Source organism: Thermobia domestica, chromosome 13 (assembly GCF_964235325.1).
Source record: "Thermobia domestica chromosome 13, izTheDome1.hap1.1, whole genome shotgun sequence".
NCBI lineage: Eukaryota > Metazoa > Arthropoda > Insecta > Zygentoma > Lepismatidae > Thermobia > Thermobia domestica.
In genome coordinates this window covers 207,855,679-207,877,437 of record NC_137466.1, presented here as the reverse complement: position 1 = coordinate 207,877,437, position 21,759 = coordinate 207,855,679, and the positions used below count along the sequence as shown (strand labels likewise).

Genomic DNA, 21,759 nt, shown 5'->3' with positions numbered 1-21,759 from the left:
TGATGTAGGTATATGTACTTGGATTATAGTCACGTACCTCGATTCGTTGCTATCTTCAATATTACTATCCTTTCGTCAGCTCCAGGATAGTAATAATATCCAATTCATTCCTATCTTCTTATTCAATTGAAAACCGATTCGTGCCGAACCTTTTGCAGCTATTAAGTAAATCATTCTGAAGTCCCCACTCCACATGTCTACTCCATCAGGCCACATAACTTTGGTGATTCCCAAGATATGTATCTTCAAGCTTTTCATTTCTTTCTTCTGGTTTCCAGTTGTCCACACTGTAACAGCGATCATGCATTCCAGGTTTCAATCCTGCAGGGGGTGAATATAACATAATATTTCCTTAAACCAATGCTTTATCTTGATTTTGTCAGGGCGTGAAACACATACTCCCTTGAAAATCTTAGTATTTGAACTACACTAGTAATCTTGAAATTAAACACCATTGTTAACAATATAAATAAAGTAGTTACTTACCTTCTTCTGGTTTCTCTGGCCCATCCTCTGGAGACTGTCTTCGCCTACGTGCGGGCACTACAAAATTAATTAGATCATTACTACATTAAGTAATAATAATTAGTCCTAAATAAAAGTCATAAAAAATAAAAACGGCAGTTACCATTAATAAACGAGTGTGCCATGAATTATGTAGCATAATGAAAGTCAGAAACACGTGAAAGGAGAATGTGAAATTAATATAAAACACTATTTCTTTAAACGCATTACTTATTTTGATAGTGTCCTAGTGTCCGGGGTCAGAAACACATACTCCCTTGAAAATCTTAGTATTTGAACTACATTAGTAATCTTGAAATTAAACACCATTGTTAACAATATAAATAAAGTAGTTACTTACCTTCTTCTGGTTTTTCTGGCCCATCCTCTGGAGACTGTCTTCGCCTACGTGCGGGCACTACAAAATTAATTAGATCATTACTACATTAAGTAATAATAATTAGTCCTAAATAAAAGTCATAAAAAATAAAAACGGCAGTTACCATTAATAAACGAGTGTGCCCTGAATTACGTAGTATAATGAGTCAGAAACACGTGAAAGGAGGAAGTGAAATTAATAAAACACTATTTCTTTAAACGCATTACTTATCTTGATAGTGTCCGGGGTCAGAAACACATACTCCCTTGAAAATCTTAGTATTTGAACTACACTAGTAATCTTGAAATTAAACACCATTGTTAACAATATAAATAAAGTTGTTACTTACGTTCTTCTCCTTTTCCTTTCGCATCCTCTGGAGGGGGCACTACAAAATAAATAAGATCATTACTACATTAAGTAATAATAATTAGTCCTAAATAAAAGTCATAAAAAATAAAAACAGCAGTTACCATTAATAAACGAGTGTGCCCTGAATTACGTAGTATAATGAAAGTCAGAAACACGTGAAATGAGAAAGCGAAATTAATATAAAACACTATTTCTATAAACGCATTACTTATTTTGATAGTGTACGGGGTCAGAAACACATACTCCCTTGAAAATCTTAGTATTTGAACTACACTAGTAATCTTGAAATTAAACACCATTGTTAACAATATAAATAAAGTAGTTACTTACCTTCTTCTGGTTTTTCTGCCCCATCCTCTGGAGACTGTCTTCGCCTACGTGCGGGCACTACAAAATTAATTAGATCATTACTACATTAAGTAATAATAATTAGTCCTAAATAAAAGTCATAAAAAATAAAAACGGCAGTTACCATTAATAAACGAGTGTGCCCTGAATTACGTAGTATAATGAGTCAGAAACACGTGAAAGGAGGAAGTGAAATTAATAAAACACTATTTCTTTAAACGCATTACTTATCTTGATAGTGTCCGGGGTCAGAAACACATACTCCCTTGAAAATCTTAGTATTTGAACTACACTAGTAATCTTGAAATTAAACACCATTGTTAACAATATAAATAAAGTTGTTACTTACGTTCTTCTCCTTTTCCTTTCGCATCCTCTGGAGGGGGCACTACAAAATAAATAAGATCATTACTACATTAAGTAATAATAATTAGTCCTAAATAAAAGTCATAAAAAATAAAAACAGCAGTTACCATTAATAAACGAGTGTGCCTGAATTACGTAGTATAATGAAAGTCAGAAACACGTGAAATGAGAAAGCGAAATTAATATAAAACACTATTTCTATAAACGCATTACTTATTTTGATAGTGTACGGGGTCAGAAACACATACTCCCTTGAAAATCTTAGTATTTGAACTACACTAGTAATCTTGAAATTAAACACCATTGTTAACAATATAAATAAAGTAGTTACTTACCTTCTTCTGGTTTTTCTGCCCCATCCTCTGGAGACTGTCTTCGCCTACGTGCGGGCACTACAAAATTAATTAGATCATTACTACATTAAGTAATAATAATTAGTCCTAAATAAAAGTCATAAAAAATAAAAACGGCAGTTACCATTAATAAACGAGTGTGCCCTGAATTACGTAGTATAATGAGTCAGAAACACGTGAAAGGAGGAAGTGAAATTAATAAAACACTATTTCTTTAAACGCATTACTTATCTTGATAGTGTCCGGGGTCAGAAACACATACTCCCTTGAAAATCTTAGTATTTGAACTACACTAGTAATCTTGAAATTAAACACCATTGTTAACAATATAAATAAAGTTGTTACTTACGTTCTTCTCCTTTTCCTTTCGCATCCTCTGGAGGGGGCACTACAAAATAAATAAGATCATTACTACATTAAGTAATAATAATTAGTCCTAAATAAAAGTCATAAAAAATAAAAACCATTAATAAACGAGTGTGCAATGAATTATGTAGTATAATGAAAGTCAGAAACACGTGAAATGAGAAAGTGAAATTAATATAAAACACTATTTCTTTAAACGCATTACTTATTTTGATAGTGTCCTAGTGTCCGGGGTCAGAAACACATACTCCCTTGAAAATCTTAGTATTTGAACTACACTAGTAATCTTGAAATTAAACACCATTGTTAACAATATAAATAAAGTATTTACTTACCTTCTTCTGGTTTTTCTGCCCCATCCTCTGGAGACTGTCTTCGCCTACGTGCGGGCACTACAAAATTAATTAGATCATTACTACATTAAGTAATAATAATTAGTCCTAAATAAAAGTCATAAAAAATAAAAACGGCAGTTACCATTAATAAACGAGTGTGCCCTGAATTACGTAGTAAAATGAGTCAGAAACACGTGAAAGGAGGAAGTGAAATTAATAAAACACTATTTCTTTAAACGCATTACTTATCTTGATAGTGTCCGGGGTCTGAAACACATACTCTCTTGAAAATCTTAGTATTTGAACTACACTAGTAATCTTGAAATTAAACACCATTGTTAACAATATAAATAAAGTAGTTACTTACCTTCTTCTGGTTTTTCTGGCCCATCTTCTGGAGACTGTCTTCGCCTACGTGCGGGCACTACAAAATTAATTAGATCATTACTACATTAAGTAATAATAATTAGTCCTAAATAAAAGTCATAAAAAATAAAAACGGCAGTTACCATTAATAAACGAGTGTGCCCTGAATTATGTAGTATAATGAAAGTCAGAAACACGTGAAAGGAGAAAGTGAAATTAATATAAAACACTATTTCTTTAAACGCATTACTTATTTTGATAGTGTCCTAGTGTCCGGGGTCAGAAACACATACTCCCTTGAAAATCTTAGTATTTGAACTACACTAGTAATCTTGAAATTAAACACCATTGTTAACAATATAAATAAAGTAGTTACTTACCTTCTTCTGGTTTTTCTGGCCCATCTTCTGGAGACTGTCTTCGCCTACGTGCGGGCACTACAAAATTAATTAGATCATTACTACATTAAGTAATAATAATTAGTCCTAAATAAAAGTCATAAAAAATAAAAACGGCAGTTACCATTAATAAACGAGTGTGCCCTGAATTATGTAGTATAATGAAAGTCAGAAACACGTGAAAGGAGAAAGTGAAATTAATATAAAACACTATTTCTTTAAACGCATTACTTATTTTGATAGTGTCCTAGTGTCCGGGGTCAGAAACACATACTCCCTTGAAAATCTTAGTATTTGAACTACACTAGTAATCTTGAAATTAAACACCATTGTTAACAATATAAATAAAGTAGTTACTTACCTTCTTCTGGTTTTTCTGGCCCATCCTCTGGAGACTGTCTTCGCCTACGTGCGGGCACTACAAAATTAATTAGATCATTACTACATTAAGTAATAATAATTAGTCCTAAATAAAAGTCATAAAAAATAAAAACCATTAATAAACGAGTGTGCAATGAATTATGTAGTATAATGAAAGTCAGAAACACGTGAAATGAGAAAGTGAAATTAATATAAAAACACTATTTCTTTAAACGCATTACTTATTTTGATAGTGTCCTAGTGTCCGGGGTCAGAAACACATACTCCCTTGAAAATCTTAGTATTTGAACTACACTAGTAATCTTGAAATTAAACACCATTGTTAACAATATAAATAAAGTAGTTACTTACCTTCTTCTGGTTTTTCTGCCCCATCCTCTGGAGACTGTCTTCGCCTACGTGTGAGCACTACAAAATAAATTAGATTATTACTATGTTAAATAATAATAACTGTTGCAAATTAGTTTTTTTTAGATATGTTTTCTATTACGATAATTATATTCACAATTCATATAAAAGAAACAATGTATTGTGAATGATGAATTTAACAAAAGTCAGTTTTGGAAGCAAGTGGATTGTAAAAATGCTCACGTATAGCTTGTTAGTGGCTGTCTGGTTTTAGTTAATCAGGTGTGAACAAAAATTGATTTATAGATGTATTCAACATACTTAGGTAGTAACGATATCGAAAATGTGGAATTATAACAATTTTACTACTGTGATATGAATAATAGTGGTATGTTAATTGAAGGTATTTCTCGAATTAGTGTTAATGAAATCAGTAACATAAGACAGACTACTCCTAAAGTACAAGTAGATTCGAATAAGATTACTATTATGTGCTGACTATTTGATATATGGAAAAAATACTCAATATCAACACTCAGGCTTCTACTTTTTCCGTCCTTTTACATCACTAGTACTGTATATGAACAAGTGCAAAATCTGAAAACAAAACTGAATCTGAAACTAACAAGAGAACGCTTTCATTCTTCACTGACCCTTTTGAGTAATGCATATGTACACAAGAAACGGCATCAGACCAAACTATATTAGAAGGCAGGGTTTATCTACTGAGAGTACAACACGGAAAACGCGCGATGGCGGGTGACATCAAAGTGATTAATTAAAGGGAACATAGAAGAGTATTAAGTCAATAAGAAATAAGAAACTACGAAAATATTGGATCAAGTGGTAATGTAAATGAATCGCAAGCACAAAACAATTTTATTAGACGGATGAAGTTGAAGACGAAGAAATCGTTGTTTATTGTAATTATTGCAAAATTATATTTAGTTCACCAGGATCAGGTAAAGGAAAGAAGGCCAGTTATGATCAACCCAGAATTGGGGCAGTAACTCTGATCTATATCAGAATCACCATCCCAAACATTCTTTCAACTTATGCACTAATTATCTGCAACGCAAAGAAGACGCTTACGTCATCAACAAATGGAAGAGTCGCCACAGTCACCAGACTTGTTATCCATCAAGGTCTTGCAAGATGAAATTAACAAGACAGTACGTAAATAGATGCCAACGAATACTGAAAGTCTATGCAAGGCTCTTCAGAGCTACTAAAGCAGCATAGGCTCGCAAAAGTTGGATAAATTAATCTAATAAATGCCTGAAACTTGTAAAGCTTATATCAAGGGTAAGAGTCGATGCTTCATTGAACGCGAACACGCTAAATAAATTTGTCTCACTGAAACCAGGACCAAATATTTTAATATCTTTATATGATCATTCGTGTTTATTTTACACAGCAAGTTCAACAAACTGAATTTTATATTTAAATTAAGTCCTTTTCTCTCTGAAAATTCTAAAAAAAAATATATATATCAACAGTATACTTAGAGTTTTAACCATGACTGTATGTCGGAAAGATATCGAATATATTGTATTGTAAGAATACTAATAGTTTATAAAAGCAATGGTAATATATTAAATGAAGCTATTTCTTAAAATAGTGTTCGAGATTTCAGTAAAATAAGATTATGTAGATTATGCAGATTACTTCTATAGTACGAATGAATTCGTTTGAGACAGTTTTATAACGTTTATTTACTCGTATACGGTTAATGTGTAAATATTATGATTACTCGTTATCAAAACTCAGACTCTCCTCTTTTACATTACCAGTAATCAAAAATAAGTGAAACAGAAAAGTAAACGGAGTATTATTTAAACGTTTGCCCTTACTTGGTTGTATCTATAGCTCTTAATGCATTCTTTCATCAAGATTTTGCATTAGCTACATTCCTAGTCGCGAAATAATCTGGGTAATAACCAATATGGTATATATTTATATTCACTTGAAGCATGCATATCTTTTTCAAACTGTCCTTGTTTCAGTGTTTGAATTAGAAAATAAATGTGATGAAATAAATCTAATCCTTAGAGAAACCACCACTCTATATTTTCCTACTTTTCTGAGTGCAGAAAGATAACATATGTATGGTGGTCTCTCGCAGGTCAAAATATAGTTCCGGAGGTAAAATATCCCCCATTCAGATCTTCGAAAGGGGATGTCCTTAGAAGGACAATTGATCATGTGTGGAAGATTGCTAGAGAAAGGAGGACAAGCAAGAAGAAAATGTTTATTAGGGTAGGAACATGGAACGTATGCACCTTTTTATAGAGAGGAAGTTAGAAAATCTTAAAGTAGAAATGATAGAAAATAATCTAGATTTGATAGGAGTTTATAAGATTACATAGAAAGAAAATGAAGAGTTGAACCACGAAATATATAGAATGTTTCACTCAGGCAATGAAAATGGCGGTCATAATGGTATAGGAATAATTCTTGGTAAGCGCTTGAAAGCGAATGTAGAGAGAGTATAATTTGTTGATGATAAAGCTATAATGTTAAGACATAAAGAAAAAAAGAAGGATCTATTAGTGATGCAGACATATGCACCAATGACTGCATATAACTGAAAAAGTAAAGGAAAATTATGAGAAAATAGAGGAGACAATACATAAAGACAAGAAGAGTGGGTGCGTAAATCTAATGGGAGATCTCAATGCAGGTGTGAGAGGACAGAAATATTATTTCGTTAAAATAGTTGTAAATTATTTGCAGCAAATTACTAGACGTAACAAGCTAAAGTTATTTCCATACTTCTTTGTGGGTAGATACCCAGTGGTGTAGATGGAATAAGTGATTGAGGTGAGAAATGTTTCAAAATAAGATACTGTTCATGCAGGAGTGTGAGTTATTTGCAGTATTATATTCTAAGAGAGCTTGTAAATATGACCGCAATAATTGTCAATTGGCATTCTGGGAAGATGGCTGAGAGATAAGTACAGAGTTTCTTTTCTCAAATTCAATACATTTTTGTACTGTAAAACATTTGTACTTTATATCTTATGTGCATTAATATGATTTTTGATACTAAGAATTTTAAGTAAAACAATTCGGCGCCAGCCTCAAGATCCATTATATAACAATTCAAAGGCTTAAAAAATATCACTTTAATATAGTCAATGCCGGACCGCCATGTCCGTGCCATTTCGATTGCAGAATGTACTGTAACTACTGACAATTTGATACAATTCACTCTGACACAATTTTAACCTGATACACTCCGATACTGATTCATTCTGGCTGTCGATATGCATTTATATTCATGATAAAATAACAGCTTTCGTAGTTTAAGAAAGAATTATTATCAATGAATACTTGTAGATCTCTTTTAAAATAAAGTTATTTGAGCAGATAATTATATAGATTCAGCTAAAGGCTACTCAGAGCGAGCATCTCTAATGTAGAAGTCACAAGTTATAATTGAGAATCTGGATTTCAAATCACCTCCAGTCCAATTTTTCGTATTTTCTTTTTCTTCGGCATCTATGTTCAAAGGACTATTGATATGAATAATACTACACCACAAGTCCAACTAAAAATATTTTTTTTAAATACTCAGCTGTATAGTAAAAACCGCCAAATCGTATTGTCTTGACAAACGAAAGATACATAAGAAGTGGACCTGGAATATTTAACAAACGGGTTCACACTAAATCTCACGTGCTTTACCAAAAGCCAATAGTTCGAGAAACCACATTTTTCACACGCTAAGCATAGCTAACGAAGACATCTCCATTATTGCTGAAACTTACGTTCGGTATTGGGCTCTTCTTCAGGCAGAGGTACGGCCTGAAAAATAAATAATCGACACATTAGAATAAAAGCACAATTTAAAATAAATAAACCCTTCATCTACGACGGATATTCAAAGCAGAAGGGAACCAAGTCCAAATACCAAATTTGTAAGAAAAGAGGCTTAAAATTTGTACAATATGTTTAAGTAAATAAAAAGTTAGCATTATTTTTAATCTTTCAAGTTCTATAAAGATCTCTAAATAGAGATCTTAAAGATGAAATGTACAAAATGACAAACAAGTGGACTTGATTAATTTGTGCGCTGAGTAAGTCATATATATACTTAGGCCTATATACATACAAAACTAACCTTCGACCAGGTGGGGACTTCGCCCTCAAACCCCTGCATTTGCTCGATCTAAGGCCTTATACTTGTCATACCCTAATATACACAGGTGTCCAAAACTTAAGCATAATGACTGTTCGAGTACATAGGGAACGAAGATCTCAAGAAGGCACACCAAATGGAACCACCATACCAACATATCACACGTAAAGGCCACAGGCCAAATTGGAAAGAAAACATGCTAGAAGGGGTCATAAAACACAAATTCACAACGTGATACCATAATAGATATATCACAAAAACAATGCGAGACGCACTGGCGGCATCGAAAACAGGTTAATATGGGATATGGTCAATCCGAACAGCCATATATGTCTGGCAGTGACGTCCATGCTCAAGATCAAGTTGTTGAAGAGCTCTTGGGGTAGCTGGTTCCAGTCCTAACGAAAAGCAGTACAGAGCTCCTGCCGTAATCTGGGGGCGGCTGGCGGGTTGCAACACGCCTTCCTAATGCGTCCCACGCATGTTCAATTGGGTTGAAGTCCGGAGAACTTGCTGGCCACTCGATACGTTGGATGTCTTCTGTCTCGAGGTATTCTTCCACCAGTTTGGACCTATGGAAACTGACATTGTCACCCATGAGCAGAAACTGTGGGCCCACTGCGCCCCTAGAAAGCAGCACATGGGCATGCAGAACCTCGTCTCTGTACCTCTGACCATTGATAGACCCAGCATCGAAGATGTCAGGTCAGTATGACCATTCGTCATAATGCCTGCCCAGACTCCACTATCACCATATCGATGCCGTTCCACAATGTTCGTGGGATGTAAGCGAGTGCCCTGTTCGCGGCAGATCAGAGTGCGATGGGAACCGCTCTGGGAACTGTATCGGGATTCATCAGTGAACAGAACGCTGCTCCATTCTTTGGGGGTTCACTGGTGATGTTCCCGACACCACTGTAAACAGGCTCTTTTGCGTGCCTGCGTCAGTGAAACACATATTGCTGGCCGTCGGGCATACAGACCACTGGCACGCAGTCTTTGGTACACAGTTTGGCGTGACACTTGCACCCCTGAGGTGGCTGTAAGCTCCACTGACAGTTGTCTTGCAGGCAGGGCCGGTTCCGACGCGCAGTTATTGTTAAGTAGCCGTCCTGTTGTGGAGTTGTAACCCATGGACGTCCCCCACCAGGCCTACGGTGGTAGTCTCCGATGTCGCAAAACTGTTTCCACAACCTAGACACGACACTTTGTGGCAGATTGATGGCTCGTGCTACTGCTGTCTGTGTGTCAGCTTTTTCCAAGCGCCCAATGATTCGACCTTTGGTAAACGCATCCAACTGACGTCTTTGTGTCATATTTCATTATTATCTTGCTATATACAACTCAGCAGTGCCTTCCGCTCACTACAACACTGCACTCACTGCACACACAGAAGGCACCTTTTTCGCATCCAAAAACTAGATTTCGATTTTTTCTCACAGAGGTCCTGGCGAATGTTCGTCATAGCTGGTTCAATGCTTCTTACAAACAATACACGCCACCCACCAAAACTCCTGTGCTCGCGATGACCTTCCCGCCTTTTACATGCAACTTCTTGCATTATGCTTAAGTTTTGGACACGTGTGTATTTCTAACATAAAGGCCCAAAGGGGTATTCCAAGAGCTGGTAAAAATTTAAACAGAACCAACTTGACCATCTTGACCTCCCTTATTTTACAAACCACCTTGATCACCTCTTATATGTATTCAGTTTTAAAAACCAATACATACATTTAGATTAACTCAATTATATATACACAAATATCAGTGATAAAGTACAATAGTAGTTCGTAAGAGGAATCTGTATAGGAGGATAGGTTTGTGTATAGATTCATTGTTTTACTTCTCCTACTTCCTACCTTCTTTTTGGCTGTTAATTCCATTACAACTCTTATCATACAATCTTTTAGTAGGCCCCATCACGGCGAAATTAAAATACCTCTAATTTTACAGTAATTATATGATGTCTTCAAACAGATAAAAGATCATCTAAAATTGGAACAAGAACTCGTTAGACAATATTATTTTACATGAGATACCGTTATCACGACTCACATATCTGCTTTCGATTTCCGGCAATTTAGAAAATCGGCATTTATTTTCGCGTTTATAAATGGCTGCAAACGGAGAGCTACTAGATGACTCATGATAACAGTGGTACCTCATGCAAAATAATATTGTCTAGCGCGCTCTTGTTCCACATTTCGATCTTTTATCTATTTAAAGATATCACATCTATATATTAAAATGCTACATAACCAACTTAGAGGGACCGAGCTCTAACATATAACCTCAGCTTTCAAACCTTTGATTTACGGTTGTTTGTAATTTCACGTTTATAACAAAGACAATATTTTTAAAAGAGTGTACTTAAAATAAATTGCCGAAAGAAATATTTTTCAAAAAATTTTTATCCTTTTAAATTATTGTTCGAAGGCCTTTGCCTTTAATAAGCCTTCTCCGAAATAAATGCAAATGAAATGTGGTGCCATCTTTGGAGCTCTTTTAAAATACGCGTATATGTATGTGTCCTATTCTTTCGACAATAAGATCTCGGAAACTACAAGCTCTAGAAAGATGACGTTTTCACTGATCGATTGCAAATTTCATGTAGATTGTTCAGTTCTACTTGAATATTTAAAAAACATGGGCACTATTGCTTTATTTTTATTTTTTTCGCCCGACTTTTTGCTCATAATTGCCGACTCTTACTTTGTTTTTTTTTCGCACTTGCTCATAATTGCCGACTTTTTGCTCATAATTGCCGACTTTTACTTTGCTTTTTTCGCACTTGCTCATAATTGCCGACTTTTTGCTCATAACTGCCGACTTTTACTTTATTTTTTCCCACTCACTCACACTTGCCCATCTTTACTTGACTTTTTCCCCATGTATAAATGGGTTAGTAAGGAAGGGGGACCACGTCCCCCTCTCCGGCCGCTTTTTACTGCCATTCGTTTGATCATTCCTCTCACGCGCACGTGTCTGACTCGTGTCTGACCCGCGCGTGTTTCGCGGGTAAGCGGTCTTACAGGAGATGGAAGGACCTCGCAGCAAGTGTGGGCGAGATCTTCAAAGAGAACCTACTTTACACAGGGGCGACCTCGTACGTCAATTCCCTACCCCAGTCCGTACTGCCTGCGTGACACCAGATACCACAGTAGTCTTACTATCACCGACAAGTACACGTGGCATACACCTCCATATAATGTGTCCGTTCCCAGAAATAGTACATTTATCTCATTATAAGCAGGGGCTCCTCTGTATGACGGCAACTAAGCCATCCATCACCGACATGGTTTAGCTTCTTGCTCCCGTTAAACTTAAGCGTGGACGGACTCGTTTACATGACGATAACTGCGCCCTCCATCACCGCCACAATTTACCGTATGCTATTTTTTTTTTTTTTTTTTTTTTTTGTTGAATTTCATTAGTTTACAGTTATGTGGTGATTTTTTTTCTTAAGTTTGTTGTTTTCGCTCACAGTTGTGTACTTTCCAGATGAGGTATAAATATATATCTTCTCTTAAGAGTGCAACAAGTGTCTTATGTGGAAGGTTCCAAATGCTCATAATTGCCGACTTTTTTTCATTTGCTCACAATTGCCGACTTTACCTTTTCCCATTCGCTCACACTTGCCAATCTTTACTTCTTTTCACATACATAATAGTGTTAGCAAGGGGAACATGGATCTCATGATAGGCAGGGGCTCCTCTGTATGACGACAACTAAGCCATCCATCACCGACATGGTTTAGCTTCTCGCTCCCGTTAAACTTAAGCGTGGACGGACTTGTTTACATGACAGTAACTGCGCCCTACATCACCGCCACAATTTACCGTATGCTTTCTTTTGTTGAACTTCATTAGCTTACACTTATGTGGTGATTTCGTTTTAAATTTGGTTGTTTTAGCTCACAGTTGTGAGCTTTCTATCGACTCAAATTTCCAGACGATGTGTGTATCTTCTCTTGAGAGTACAACAAAGGTCTTATCACAACGTTTTCTTTTATTTTTACCACATATTTTTAAGTATGATAATGGTTTATTTATTTTGAACTTAACAGCTCTGTATTTCAATTTGGAATTTTTACCTACCTCTTCATTCATTTGCTGTGTTCTTCCCTTAGAAGTATTTAATTTTATTAAATTATTTATTTATTTAATCTCGTTGAGAAAAATTCGTGTTCACAGAAAGAAATTCTTCTTTCACTACCGTGGTGGCACACGCCAGCACCGCTTTTATCGGATTTCTGCCGTTCCTTCGCATATACTTTGCTGTTCCTATAGTGTGCACGAAGTCCCATGAAATTTTAACCTATCTCCTACGATTATGCACCGGACCGGAGAGATGCAATAAACCTATATTTTCTTTCGGGGGGGGGAGTTGGGTTTGTGAGAAAAAACATGGATGAGTTTTTACGTATATTCCGTGTCACTCCGGTTAAATATTTTTTTTTTTTTATTTCTATACATAGTGGTTTGCCATGGTTTGGGTTGAAATTTCACTCCTGTAGTTAGAACAGTTTTGTTAAAAACGTCACTTGCAATAACAGCAATTTCAAACGTGGGCGAAAAGTAAAAATATTGGAATTTGCTTTATTTCTGTATCAGCCACCTCGTGGCTAAGCCGTTAATATATGCGCTTCTGGTGTTAGGGATACGAGTTTTTTTTTTTCGGCAAACAGCCTGGGTGGTTCGCCTCCCGTATTAAGCCAATTCAACTTTCTTGCACATATTTATTATTATGATTATTATTATTATCTATCTGTCTATTAAAATGCTACAATAGCAATTAAAAGCGCCCGAGCTCCAACGTATAACTATGGCTTTCAAAACTTTCATTTACGATTATGAGTGATTTCACGTTTAACAGAGACATTTTAAGTACGAGTATTTAAATAAATAAGTTAACTTGATCTTTTTCATAAAGTTTGTGATATAAAATTGTTTTTCAAAGCCTTTGTAATTTAATAAGCCTTCTCTAAAATCAATGCACATGAATTGTGCTTCTACAGGGTGCGGCACGTAAAACCGGCCCGTAAAGTGAACACATAAAATGAAATGTAATGTATTGAATATGATTAACTACAACACATAAATGAAATGTAACGTATTGAATATGACTACTCACCTTCACAGCAGCCTTTACAGCAGGTGCTGAAAGTGTCACAGCAGGTGAATATTGAGGAGATTCATATATACCCTTGACAGTTCTTGTGTTGTAATGCCATTGGTGACATCCTGGATTCTGGTCTTGAGTTCTTCAATTGTGTGTGGATTTGTTTCGTATACTCTTCCCTTTAACAGTCCCCATAAGTAAAAGTCACACGTGGACAAGTCTGGTGACCGAGGAGGCCACAAGCCTTTGCTGATTGTCCTCTCTGGTGTAAACATCTCATGCACAAGGGAAAATGATGCAGCTGATGTGTGGCATGTTGCACCGTCCTGCTGAAAGTAACATAACTGACGCTCCTCTTCTGTCAAGTGTGTATAAAACTCCTCCAGGATTCCCATATACACGTCACTGTTCACTGTCGTCTCAAAAAATATGGGCCCAATAACGCGTGTGGCGGAAATGGCACACCAAACACCAATCTTCTCATCATGCAAGGGTATCTGGTGGATTGCGTGTGGATTTTCTGTCGACCAATACCGGTTGTTTTGGGAATTTACGTACCCAGACAGGTGGAACCACGCCTCGTCACTCATGATGAGCATTAGTGGATCCAAGAAACCACTGGCAACATTGCTCAACAGCCATGAACAGAAATGCACTCTCTTCTGCAGGTCAGGCTCCTTCAGTTCTTGCACAACACTTATCCGGTACGGTTTTAACTTCAGTCCCCTTAAAACACGTCTGCAACTTTTCTCACTCGCATGAACCTGTTGACTCAATCTCCTGGTTGACTTTCGAGGACTTCTTGTCATTATCTCCTCCACCTGCATCTTTAATTCAGGTGTGCAGACAGATGGTCGTCTGTTCCTGGGAGCATTTTGAACCGATCCTGTACGCCGCCATTTTTCAATCAATTCCTGAATGGCGCTTTTTGCTGGCACAGAACGTCCTGGAAATTTCTCCCGAAACAAATTCTTTGTTTTCACAAAAGATCCAGTGAGAATGGACCCTTCAACAATGGCAACACGCTCGGGTATCGAATACGGCATTATCACACACTGACACTCACCCGGCTTAACACAACGAGGCCTTTTTCTCAACTGGTTTCGACAAGTTTCACTGGCTGCGGCTGCACGTGACAGCTGCAGGTCACGTAAGTCGACCCGACCTCGACACGAAATCTCTTGGTAGGAAGGTAGATTATTTAAGTGTTGCCAAAAACACAATATACCAGAATATTACGACAGGCCGGTTTTACGTGCCTCACCCTGTATCTTCCGAGTTCTTTTAAACTATATGTTGTGGAAATTTATATGTTTGTGGCCAATCCTTTCGACAATGAGATCTCGGAAACTACAGGCTCTAGAAAGATGACGTTTTCATTGATCGATTGGAAATTTTGCGTAGATTGTCCACTTCTAATTGAATATTTTAAAAACATGGCCGTTATTTCTTTATTACATTTTTCAGGGTACGCATGGAAGCGTTGAATTAAAAAAACTAAAGCACCATATCCTACGCGTAATACATTCCAACAACACGCTGTTGTATATAGGGGTTGCATATGTCTCAGGCGTTTATTTCATTGCCAAATAATAATGAAAAAGGGACGATAACCATTTCTCCAGTTTAACCAGTAAAATAAATCTTTATTTTTGGAGCGATTTGCCCAATGAACACCATATATAACTGCGATTATAATTAATTGCGTCTGTAGACCATATATAACTGCTTATTACGTACTGCATGGACAAAGAAAGAAAAAACTGGTCATACATGAATTAGAAACTCCAACCGGAAGTAGGCTCAACTCTTGCAAACGGTGCGAAATATTGAGGTCCCCTTTATGATACGCCTTGCCATTTTTTTTTAAATCAAGACTTTATTCACTTGTGTCTGTAAAGGGACATGTACAGATGTGAGGAATGAGAAGGATATTTATGCTCATATGCGAATGATGCGCTGTGTATACAGCGCAGGTTCAGCTAGTAGTTACTGTAAAATTAGCAGTATTTTAATTTCGAAGGATTAGATCTCTTAATACTCATATTCATACTTGCGTAACACTAAATAAAATAGAAAGTTTTAATAATACAGACAATTCAACAGCTAACAAACATTATGAAACACACCACAGACTAAGTTAAAAAAGATAAAACATAAATAATAACAATAACAAAAAGCACTATCTAAAATCGAAAGTCAAAAAAACTCTGAAATATGTGTCTAATCATTTTAAATGAGAAGACCAAAAACTGAATTTTGTTTCTAAATTTTCAGACGGCATTGGCATTCTGGTAGAACTGCGGTGTTTTCCGAATCATGCGTTCTTACGTCATTGAAAGTACTCACAGATTACAAATATATATATATATATATATATATATATATATATATATATATATATATAACAATAACAATATAGTCTACACGAACATACTAAAATTAACTTTACATTTTAAACTTTATGCTCAAATAACACAAACAAGTAAAATCACATTGACATTTAAATAAACGCAATTGAAAATGATGATTCACGTACAAAACCGAATTTAATAGTTTGTAGCCATCTCAAAACTATAAAGTTTCTAATAGTGTACGTTCGTATTATATAGCTAAAAACTTTTATTACTATGTTCAACTGTAATTACTTCTTACAACTGTAATTAATCTTTAACCGTGATTTGAATTATGTTTCTTCTGGCTATATTAAAATATCGTGTTATTTAGCTTGTTTTTGAGTCAAAAGATCCAATATATTTCAATCAAAAATTTTCTTGTAGGCCTTGTAGGAGAACTACATATGGTGTAGCCAAAAACAAACTATCACTTAACTCAGTATGATGTGTTCACTCCGTACAGAATACGAAAACTTGATTTAGAGACCGTTCAAAAATTTTGTAGCCTCTGATCCAATTGGCTCAAAAGATCCATTATATTTCAATAAAAAAAATTCTTGTGGGCTTTATATCTGGAGAACTCATATAGTGGACCGAACCTAAACTATCAGTTCACTTAGTATGATGTGCTTATTCCGCAGAAAATACGGAAACTCAAATTGGGAGCCGTTCAAAAATTTGTGGGGCCTGATCCAAAAACTAACTATTGGCCAAGTTCGCAATCTTTTGATCAATTTTTTGGTTTTCTTAAAATTCTTGTTTTTAAATAATATTAACAGGGCGACTAGCTCTCCAAAGTGTTATTCTCTATATTTTGGGATGTTTTTTTTTTCTTTACTTACAATTGTTATGTTTATTCATTCCAGCAAGTGGTGAATTCATTTCAGCAGTAACAAAGAAAAGGCAGCCAATGATTATGATTTTGCTTTGTGATTTCACGATTACTTAGCGCTTGTGGCTAATAACCTAGTACAAAAATTCCCACCTTAAAACACAGAATTTCCGTTGTTGTCTTTTTAAGTGAGTTGAAATTTAATTGGGCAAGATTGGCATTCAGTATAATAGTGAAAATTCTTATCATGGAGACCAGTGTTCGTGGTTTGAGGAAAAGTTCCCTAATCTAAGGAAATTTCGTAGGTAAATTTGGGAAAAGTTGAAAAAAGGAATTTTTTTGATAAAACGTGAAAATCCAAGGAAATTTTCGCGCTGACTGATTAACCAATAGCAAGTAGTGCACGAGTGTTCATTATGCAATATCATATACAGCGATCCTCCAACAGAAGAATGGATCCAGAGCGCAAGATGCAATGAATGGTGGCATGAACAATGCATATCATATGAAGGAGTGAGAACTTCATCTGTGATAATTGTTAATGCTCCTTTGACTACTGCATACTCTTGCCCCTTTGATTTCGTACTCTTGCCCCATATGGGGCCGCGGTGGCTCAGTGGTAGAGCGTTCACCTCTGGTACTTGGGGTCCCGGGTTCTATCCCAGCCCCCGCCAAGTGAACTTTGTGGTGGACAGACGCCGTGTGCGTGGGTTTTCTCGGGGTTCTCCCGTTTCCTCCCACTTTCTTCATTCCACCATTTCATCCATTACTCATCATCACCGTCTCCTTTAGCCTAACCGGCATAACCGTACGACGTAAAACTCAAAGATTTCATTTCATTTTCTTGCCCCATATACAGGGGCAAGAGTACAAATTTGAATATTTTCATTTTATGAGTTCTAGTTCCTCCAAGAATAGAGGTATATAAAAGTTGAGTTCACATTTCGTAAACCAGAGTTCAAGTTTCGTGCTCCATGTAAAAGTTTTCTATTGTAACTAATTTTTTTTTCTTACGAATACTGATGGAGACATGTGTGGGGTTATGAATCGTTAAGACGAGACGAAACGATAGTTGTAGACCCTGACGCGTTTGGTACATATCGAGAATATTACAATTCGCAGACCTTTGATCTTAAATTTATGTAACGTCAAATAGGAGAGTTAAGTCTTCGAAAAAAAAAAAAAAGATAAAGAAATAGCTAGGTGATCAACGAAAATCTTTTGATTTCGATCACACTTGTCACACTAGCATATCCTGAAGAGCTTAGTAAGCATTCAAGTATTATGGTCTGCAGGTTTATGAGTTATAGAGGATCAAAGTTATGATTTAGACTTAATCAAATTTTTGAATATTTAGAACAAAATTATATTGAGCAAATATTATTAAAATCACATAAGTGGAATTTAAACTATCATAAAGATAGGAGCTTCGTACGTCCGCTACTACACATGATAATTATTGAGCACATAATTTTTGAGCTCTTTTTACAATACATAGCTGGAATGAAGTATTCCGGCAGAGTTTGCTAATGTAATCAGTCCATTAACATCATAACGGTTAACGGAGACTTACATACATCCGTTAGTTCACAAGATAACTTTTAAACGAAAGTGAAATGTTAATATTCTATGTTTGGCAATACATCGCTGGATTATATTGACCGAGTTCGTTAATTAGGTCAATCCATTAATATATTAACGGATAACGGAGATTTACGTCCGTCCGTTGCTCCACACTAAACATCTTAAACAAAACAATTTGTTTCTAATTCTCTTTTTTAAAGAGATAGCTAGAGCGATTCTCTCGACCGAGTTTGTTGATGGTGTCAATCCGTTAACATCTTAATGGGTAACGGTGAATTTAACGGTAGCTATCCATATCCGATTTAAAATTTATAAAATTCCCTAGCTTCTATGCAACCTGCAAAGTAACAAAGCTATGTTGGTTGCCTATAATTAAAGGATATGTAGCTTTTCTTACAGCAATTATCTCGTCCAAGTTCATTAATGGAATCAATTCCTTAAGAGTCTTCATCCCGGCGAAATTAAAATAACGCTAATTTTACAGTAATTATGTGATATCTTCAAATAGATAAAAGATAATCAAAATGTGGAAGAAGAGCGCCCTAGACAATATTATTTTACATGAGAAAACCGTTATCACGGCTCACTTATCTGCTTTCGATTTCGAGCCATTTTGAAAATCGGCATTTATTTTCGCGTTTCTAAATAGCTGAAAACGGAAAGCCACTAGGTGACTTGTGATAACGATACGTCACGCAAAATAATATTATCTAGGGCGCTCTTGTTTCATATTTCAATTATCTTTTATCTGTTTGAATATATCACATAATTACTGTAAAATTAGCGGTATTCTAATTTCGCCGGGATGAAGACTCTTAATATCTTAATGCTGGGACGCAAATAATCACTCTCCCGGGGTGAGTGGTTCATCGGTGCGGGCGAGAATTTATCATCGTACCGAAAGTAAGTAAATGATCTCTATTGTGAGGTGTGGACTAGTAGCTTTTCTTCTTGGGCTAGTGAAATTTTTTTGCTTATTTGCATTCCTGTCTTAATGTGTAACTGTGACTTTAATGGTAACTATGGACATCCCATTTTCAATTATTGAAACAAAGGTAATAGAAGTTATACATCTCACCGTTAGATGGCAGCGCGAACATCCTCCAACAACTGACATCTAACGACATTTAATTGAAGCTTGTAGTAGCCTTACTCTATACTTATTACTATCTACGAGAGTTTATTGAACATTAATTTCAACCATAAGAAAATAAATAATGAGATGATTAATTTAGCTGTATTCTAAACGTATTATATTAGAGGTTTGTTTTAAAAAAAACACACACAATGAAACACGAATTATTTTCCGGAATTTGAAAACAAAAAATATTGTACTACCTTCTATCTAATTGACACTTTGCAGACTCAGAAGATAAAGTAAGTAATTTACCGAGCGAAGTAGCTCAAGTGGTAGAGCGTTGGCTTCGCATTCGAAAGGTCGTGGGTTCGATTCCCGCTGCCGAACATCATAAGTGGTGTTTTCTAGCGTTTGTCTCACTTGTCAGTCCTACCAGGCAAGTGTCGGGATGGTACCTACTAAACAGGCCCTGGCCGATTACCTTCCCAAATCCTTTCCATTGTTATTGTTGTTGTTGGATATCCAGTGTAAAATGGCCTCTGAGCTGTATCTGGTGATTCTTCAATAAATAAATAAATAAATTAATTAATTAATTAATAGACGAGTCTCTTCATTCCAATTTTGATACTCTTCCGTTCAAGATACCTATGAATTATTTGATGCACGTATTTTATTTCCATTGTTTAAGAAAATATGAATATTTAATAATTATACACTGCAAAATTTATATTTAAAAAAAAAAAACTACTTTTAGACACAGCAGGACACTTTACAGATTACCGACACTCTTTGACCACCTCTAGAACTCACATATTCACCTCTTTTAGATACTGTGTTGTTCAAGTTATGTCCCAGATGTAATTGCAATATGTGTCATCACTTTGTTTTTCGAACTGTTTGCCGAGAAGAAGTGTTTTAATTTTTTAAAAATATGTCATATTAGATACTGCTGTTTGAGAATTAACGCTTATGGGCACGCGAAGCACACTTTATGAACACTATTTCATCAATTTTACCCGCAACACCGGTACCAAAAGTGTTTTAAATGGTGTTTATTTTTTTACAGTGTATATTAAATCTCTTTCGACAAAGTAGATACTTTCAAATATCTATGATCAATGTTACCAGACCAAAGCCATATCCACGATGAAATTAAATGTCGACTAAAAGCAGGGAATTTTTGCTATTATTACTCAGTTCAAAATCTTTTTGTCGTCACGAATTCTGTCGAGAAATGTGAAAACTTAAAATACATAAAATCATAATCATGCGTATTGTGCTGTGTGGTTGAGAAACATGGTCGCTTGCTCTGAAGAAAGAACGCAGATTGAAAGTATTTGGGAATGAAATCGTGAGACCCAAAAGGACCCAAGAGGAATCGTGAGAGTATTCGGGACCCAAGAGGAACGGGAATGGGAAATGGCAGAAATTTCGTAACGATGAACTACATGACTTGTACCGTTTTAGTAGTAATATACCCTAATAATAATATTAGTAGTAAATGTTTTATTCACGTATTTTGCTAACTGAAAAATAAGTCGAATTTCATCCAACTTTTAGTTACTCAAAAGCAAGTTGCAGTAATTATAAACTGATTATTTTATTGTACGTTTTTTTTTAAAAAAAAGCCGAAATTAGAAACCTTATTTTTAGAAGGAAAAGCAAATTATTCAACAACTAGATTGAATATTAAAACACTGTGCTTACCCAGGCAAGAGTGCCTAAAACGGCCAGGCACAAAATTAGAGTCAACTTCATACTGATAGTGGTAGGACTTTCTCACAATACTGCAGCAACTATGAAACACTATAACTTGGAAACTCCAGAGACTGATGTTAGGGTTAGAATGGCCTAAGGGAGAATTTGCCTTCACATATATATATATATGCCTATAAATATATAAAACTATATATACATAAAATTATTTCATGTACTTTTTGGTCATACTCTCTTAAAACGTTCAGGAATCAGTAACAATTAACAAATAACTTCCGCCCAAACTTAGCGTGCATCTATTGAAACTATACGTATTTACAGGTTATAGGTGAAGGTTTTTCCATATGGGAACAAATAACATGCATAGATACT

The 21,759-nt window shown here is 35.6% G+C and overlaps 1 protein-coding gene and 1 long non-coding RNA gene across 3 annotated transcripts in view; both read right to left on the bottom strand.

The window, feature by feature from the left end:
• The window catches only part of LOC145667470 (uncharacterized), a 46,251-nt gene extending 42,691 nt beyond the window's left edge, over positions 1 to 3,560 (bottom strand). The window contains exons 1-9 of one of the 2 annotated variants that reach the window (XM_081734947.1): positions 3,391 to 3,560; positions 3,024 to 3,080; positions 2,672 to 2,710; positions 2,305 to 2,361; positions 1,953 to 1,991; positions 1,586 to 1,642; positions 1,233 to 1,271; positions 866 to 922; positions 487 to 543 (exon numbers count right to left, since the gene is read on the bottom strand). In XM_081734947.1, coding sequence (XP_081591073.1) covers positions 487 to 543; positions 866 to 922; positions 1,233 to 1,271; positions 1,586 to 1,642; positions 1,953 to 1,991; positions 2,305 to 2,361; positions 2,672 to 2,710; positions 3,024 to 3,080; positions 3,391 to 3,414 — 426 coding nt within the window. In that variant the 5' untranslated portion in view covers positions 3,415 to 3,560. The remainder of the gene's footprint in view (positions 1 to 486; positions 544 to 865; positions 923 to 1,232; positions 1,272 to 1,585; positions 1,643 to 1,952; positions 1,992 to 2,304; positions 2,362 to 2,671; positions 2,711 to 3,023; positions 3,081 to 3,390) is intronic. The other variant, XM_081734948.1, reaches the window with a different exon arrangement.
• A 201-nt stretch (positions 3,561 to 3,761) lies between these two features.
• LOC145667955 (uncharacterized) lies at positions 3,762 to 21,525 on the bottom strand. The gene is made up of 5 exons (XR_014127929.1): positions 21,379 to 21,525; positions 8,290 to 8,326; positions 4,520 to 4,576; positions 4,149 to 4,205; positions 3,762 to 3,826 (listed from the first exon to the last, which is right to left on the bottom strand). It is a non-coding gene; the product is annotated as an uncharacterized LOC145667955 (long non-coding RNA).
• Positions 21,526 to 21,759: the final 234 nt, after the last annotated feature.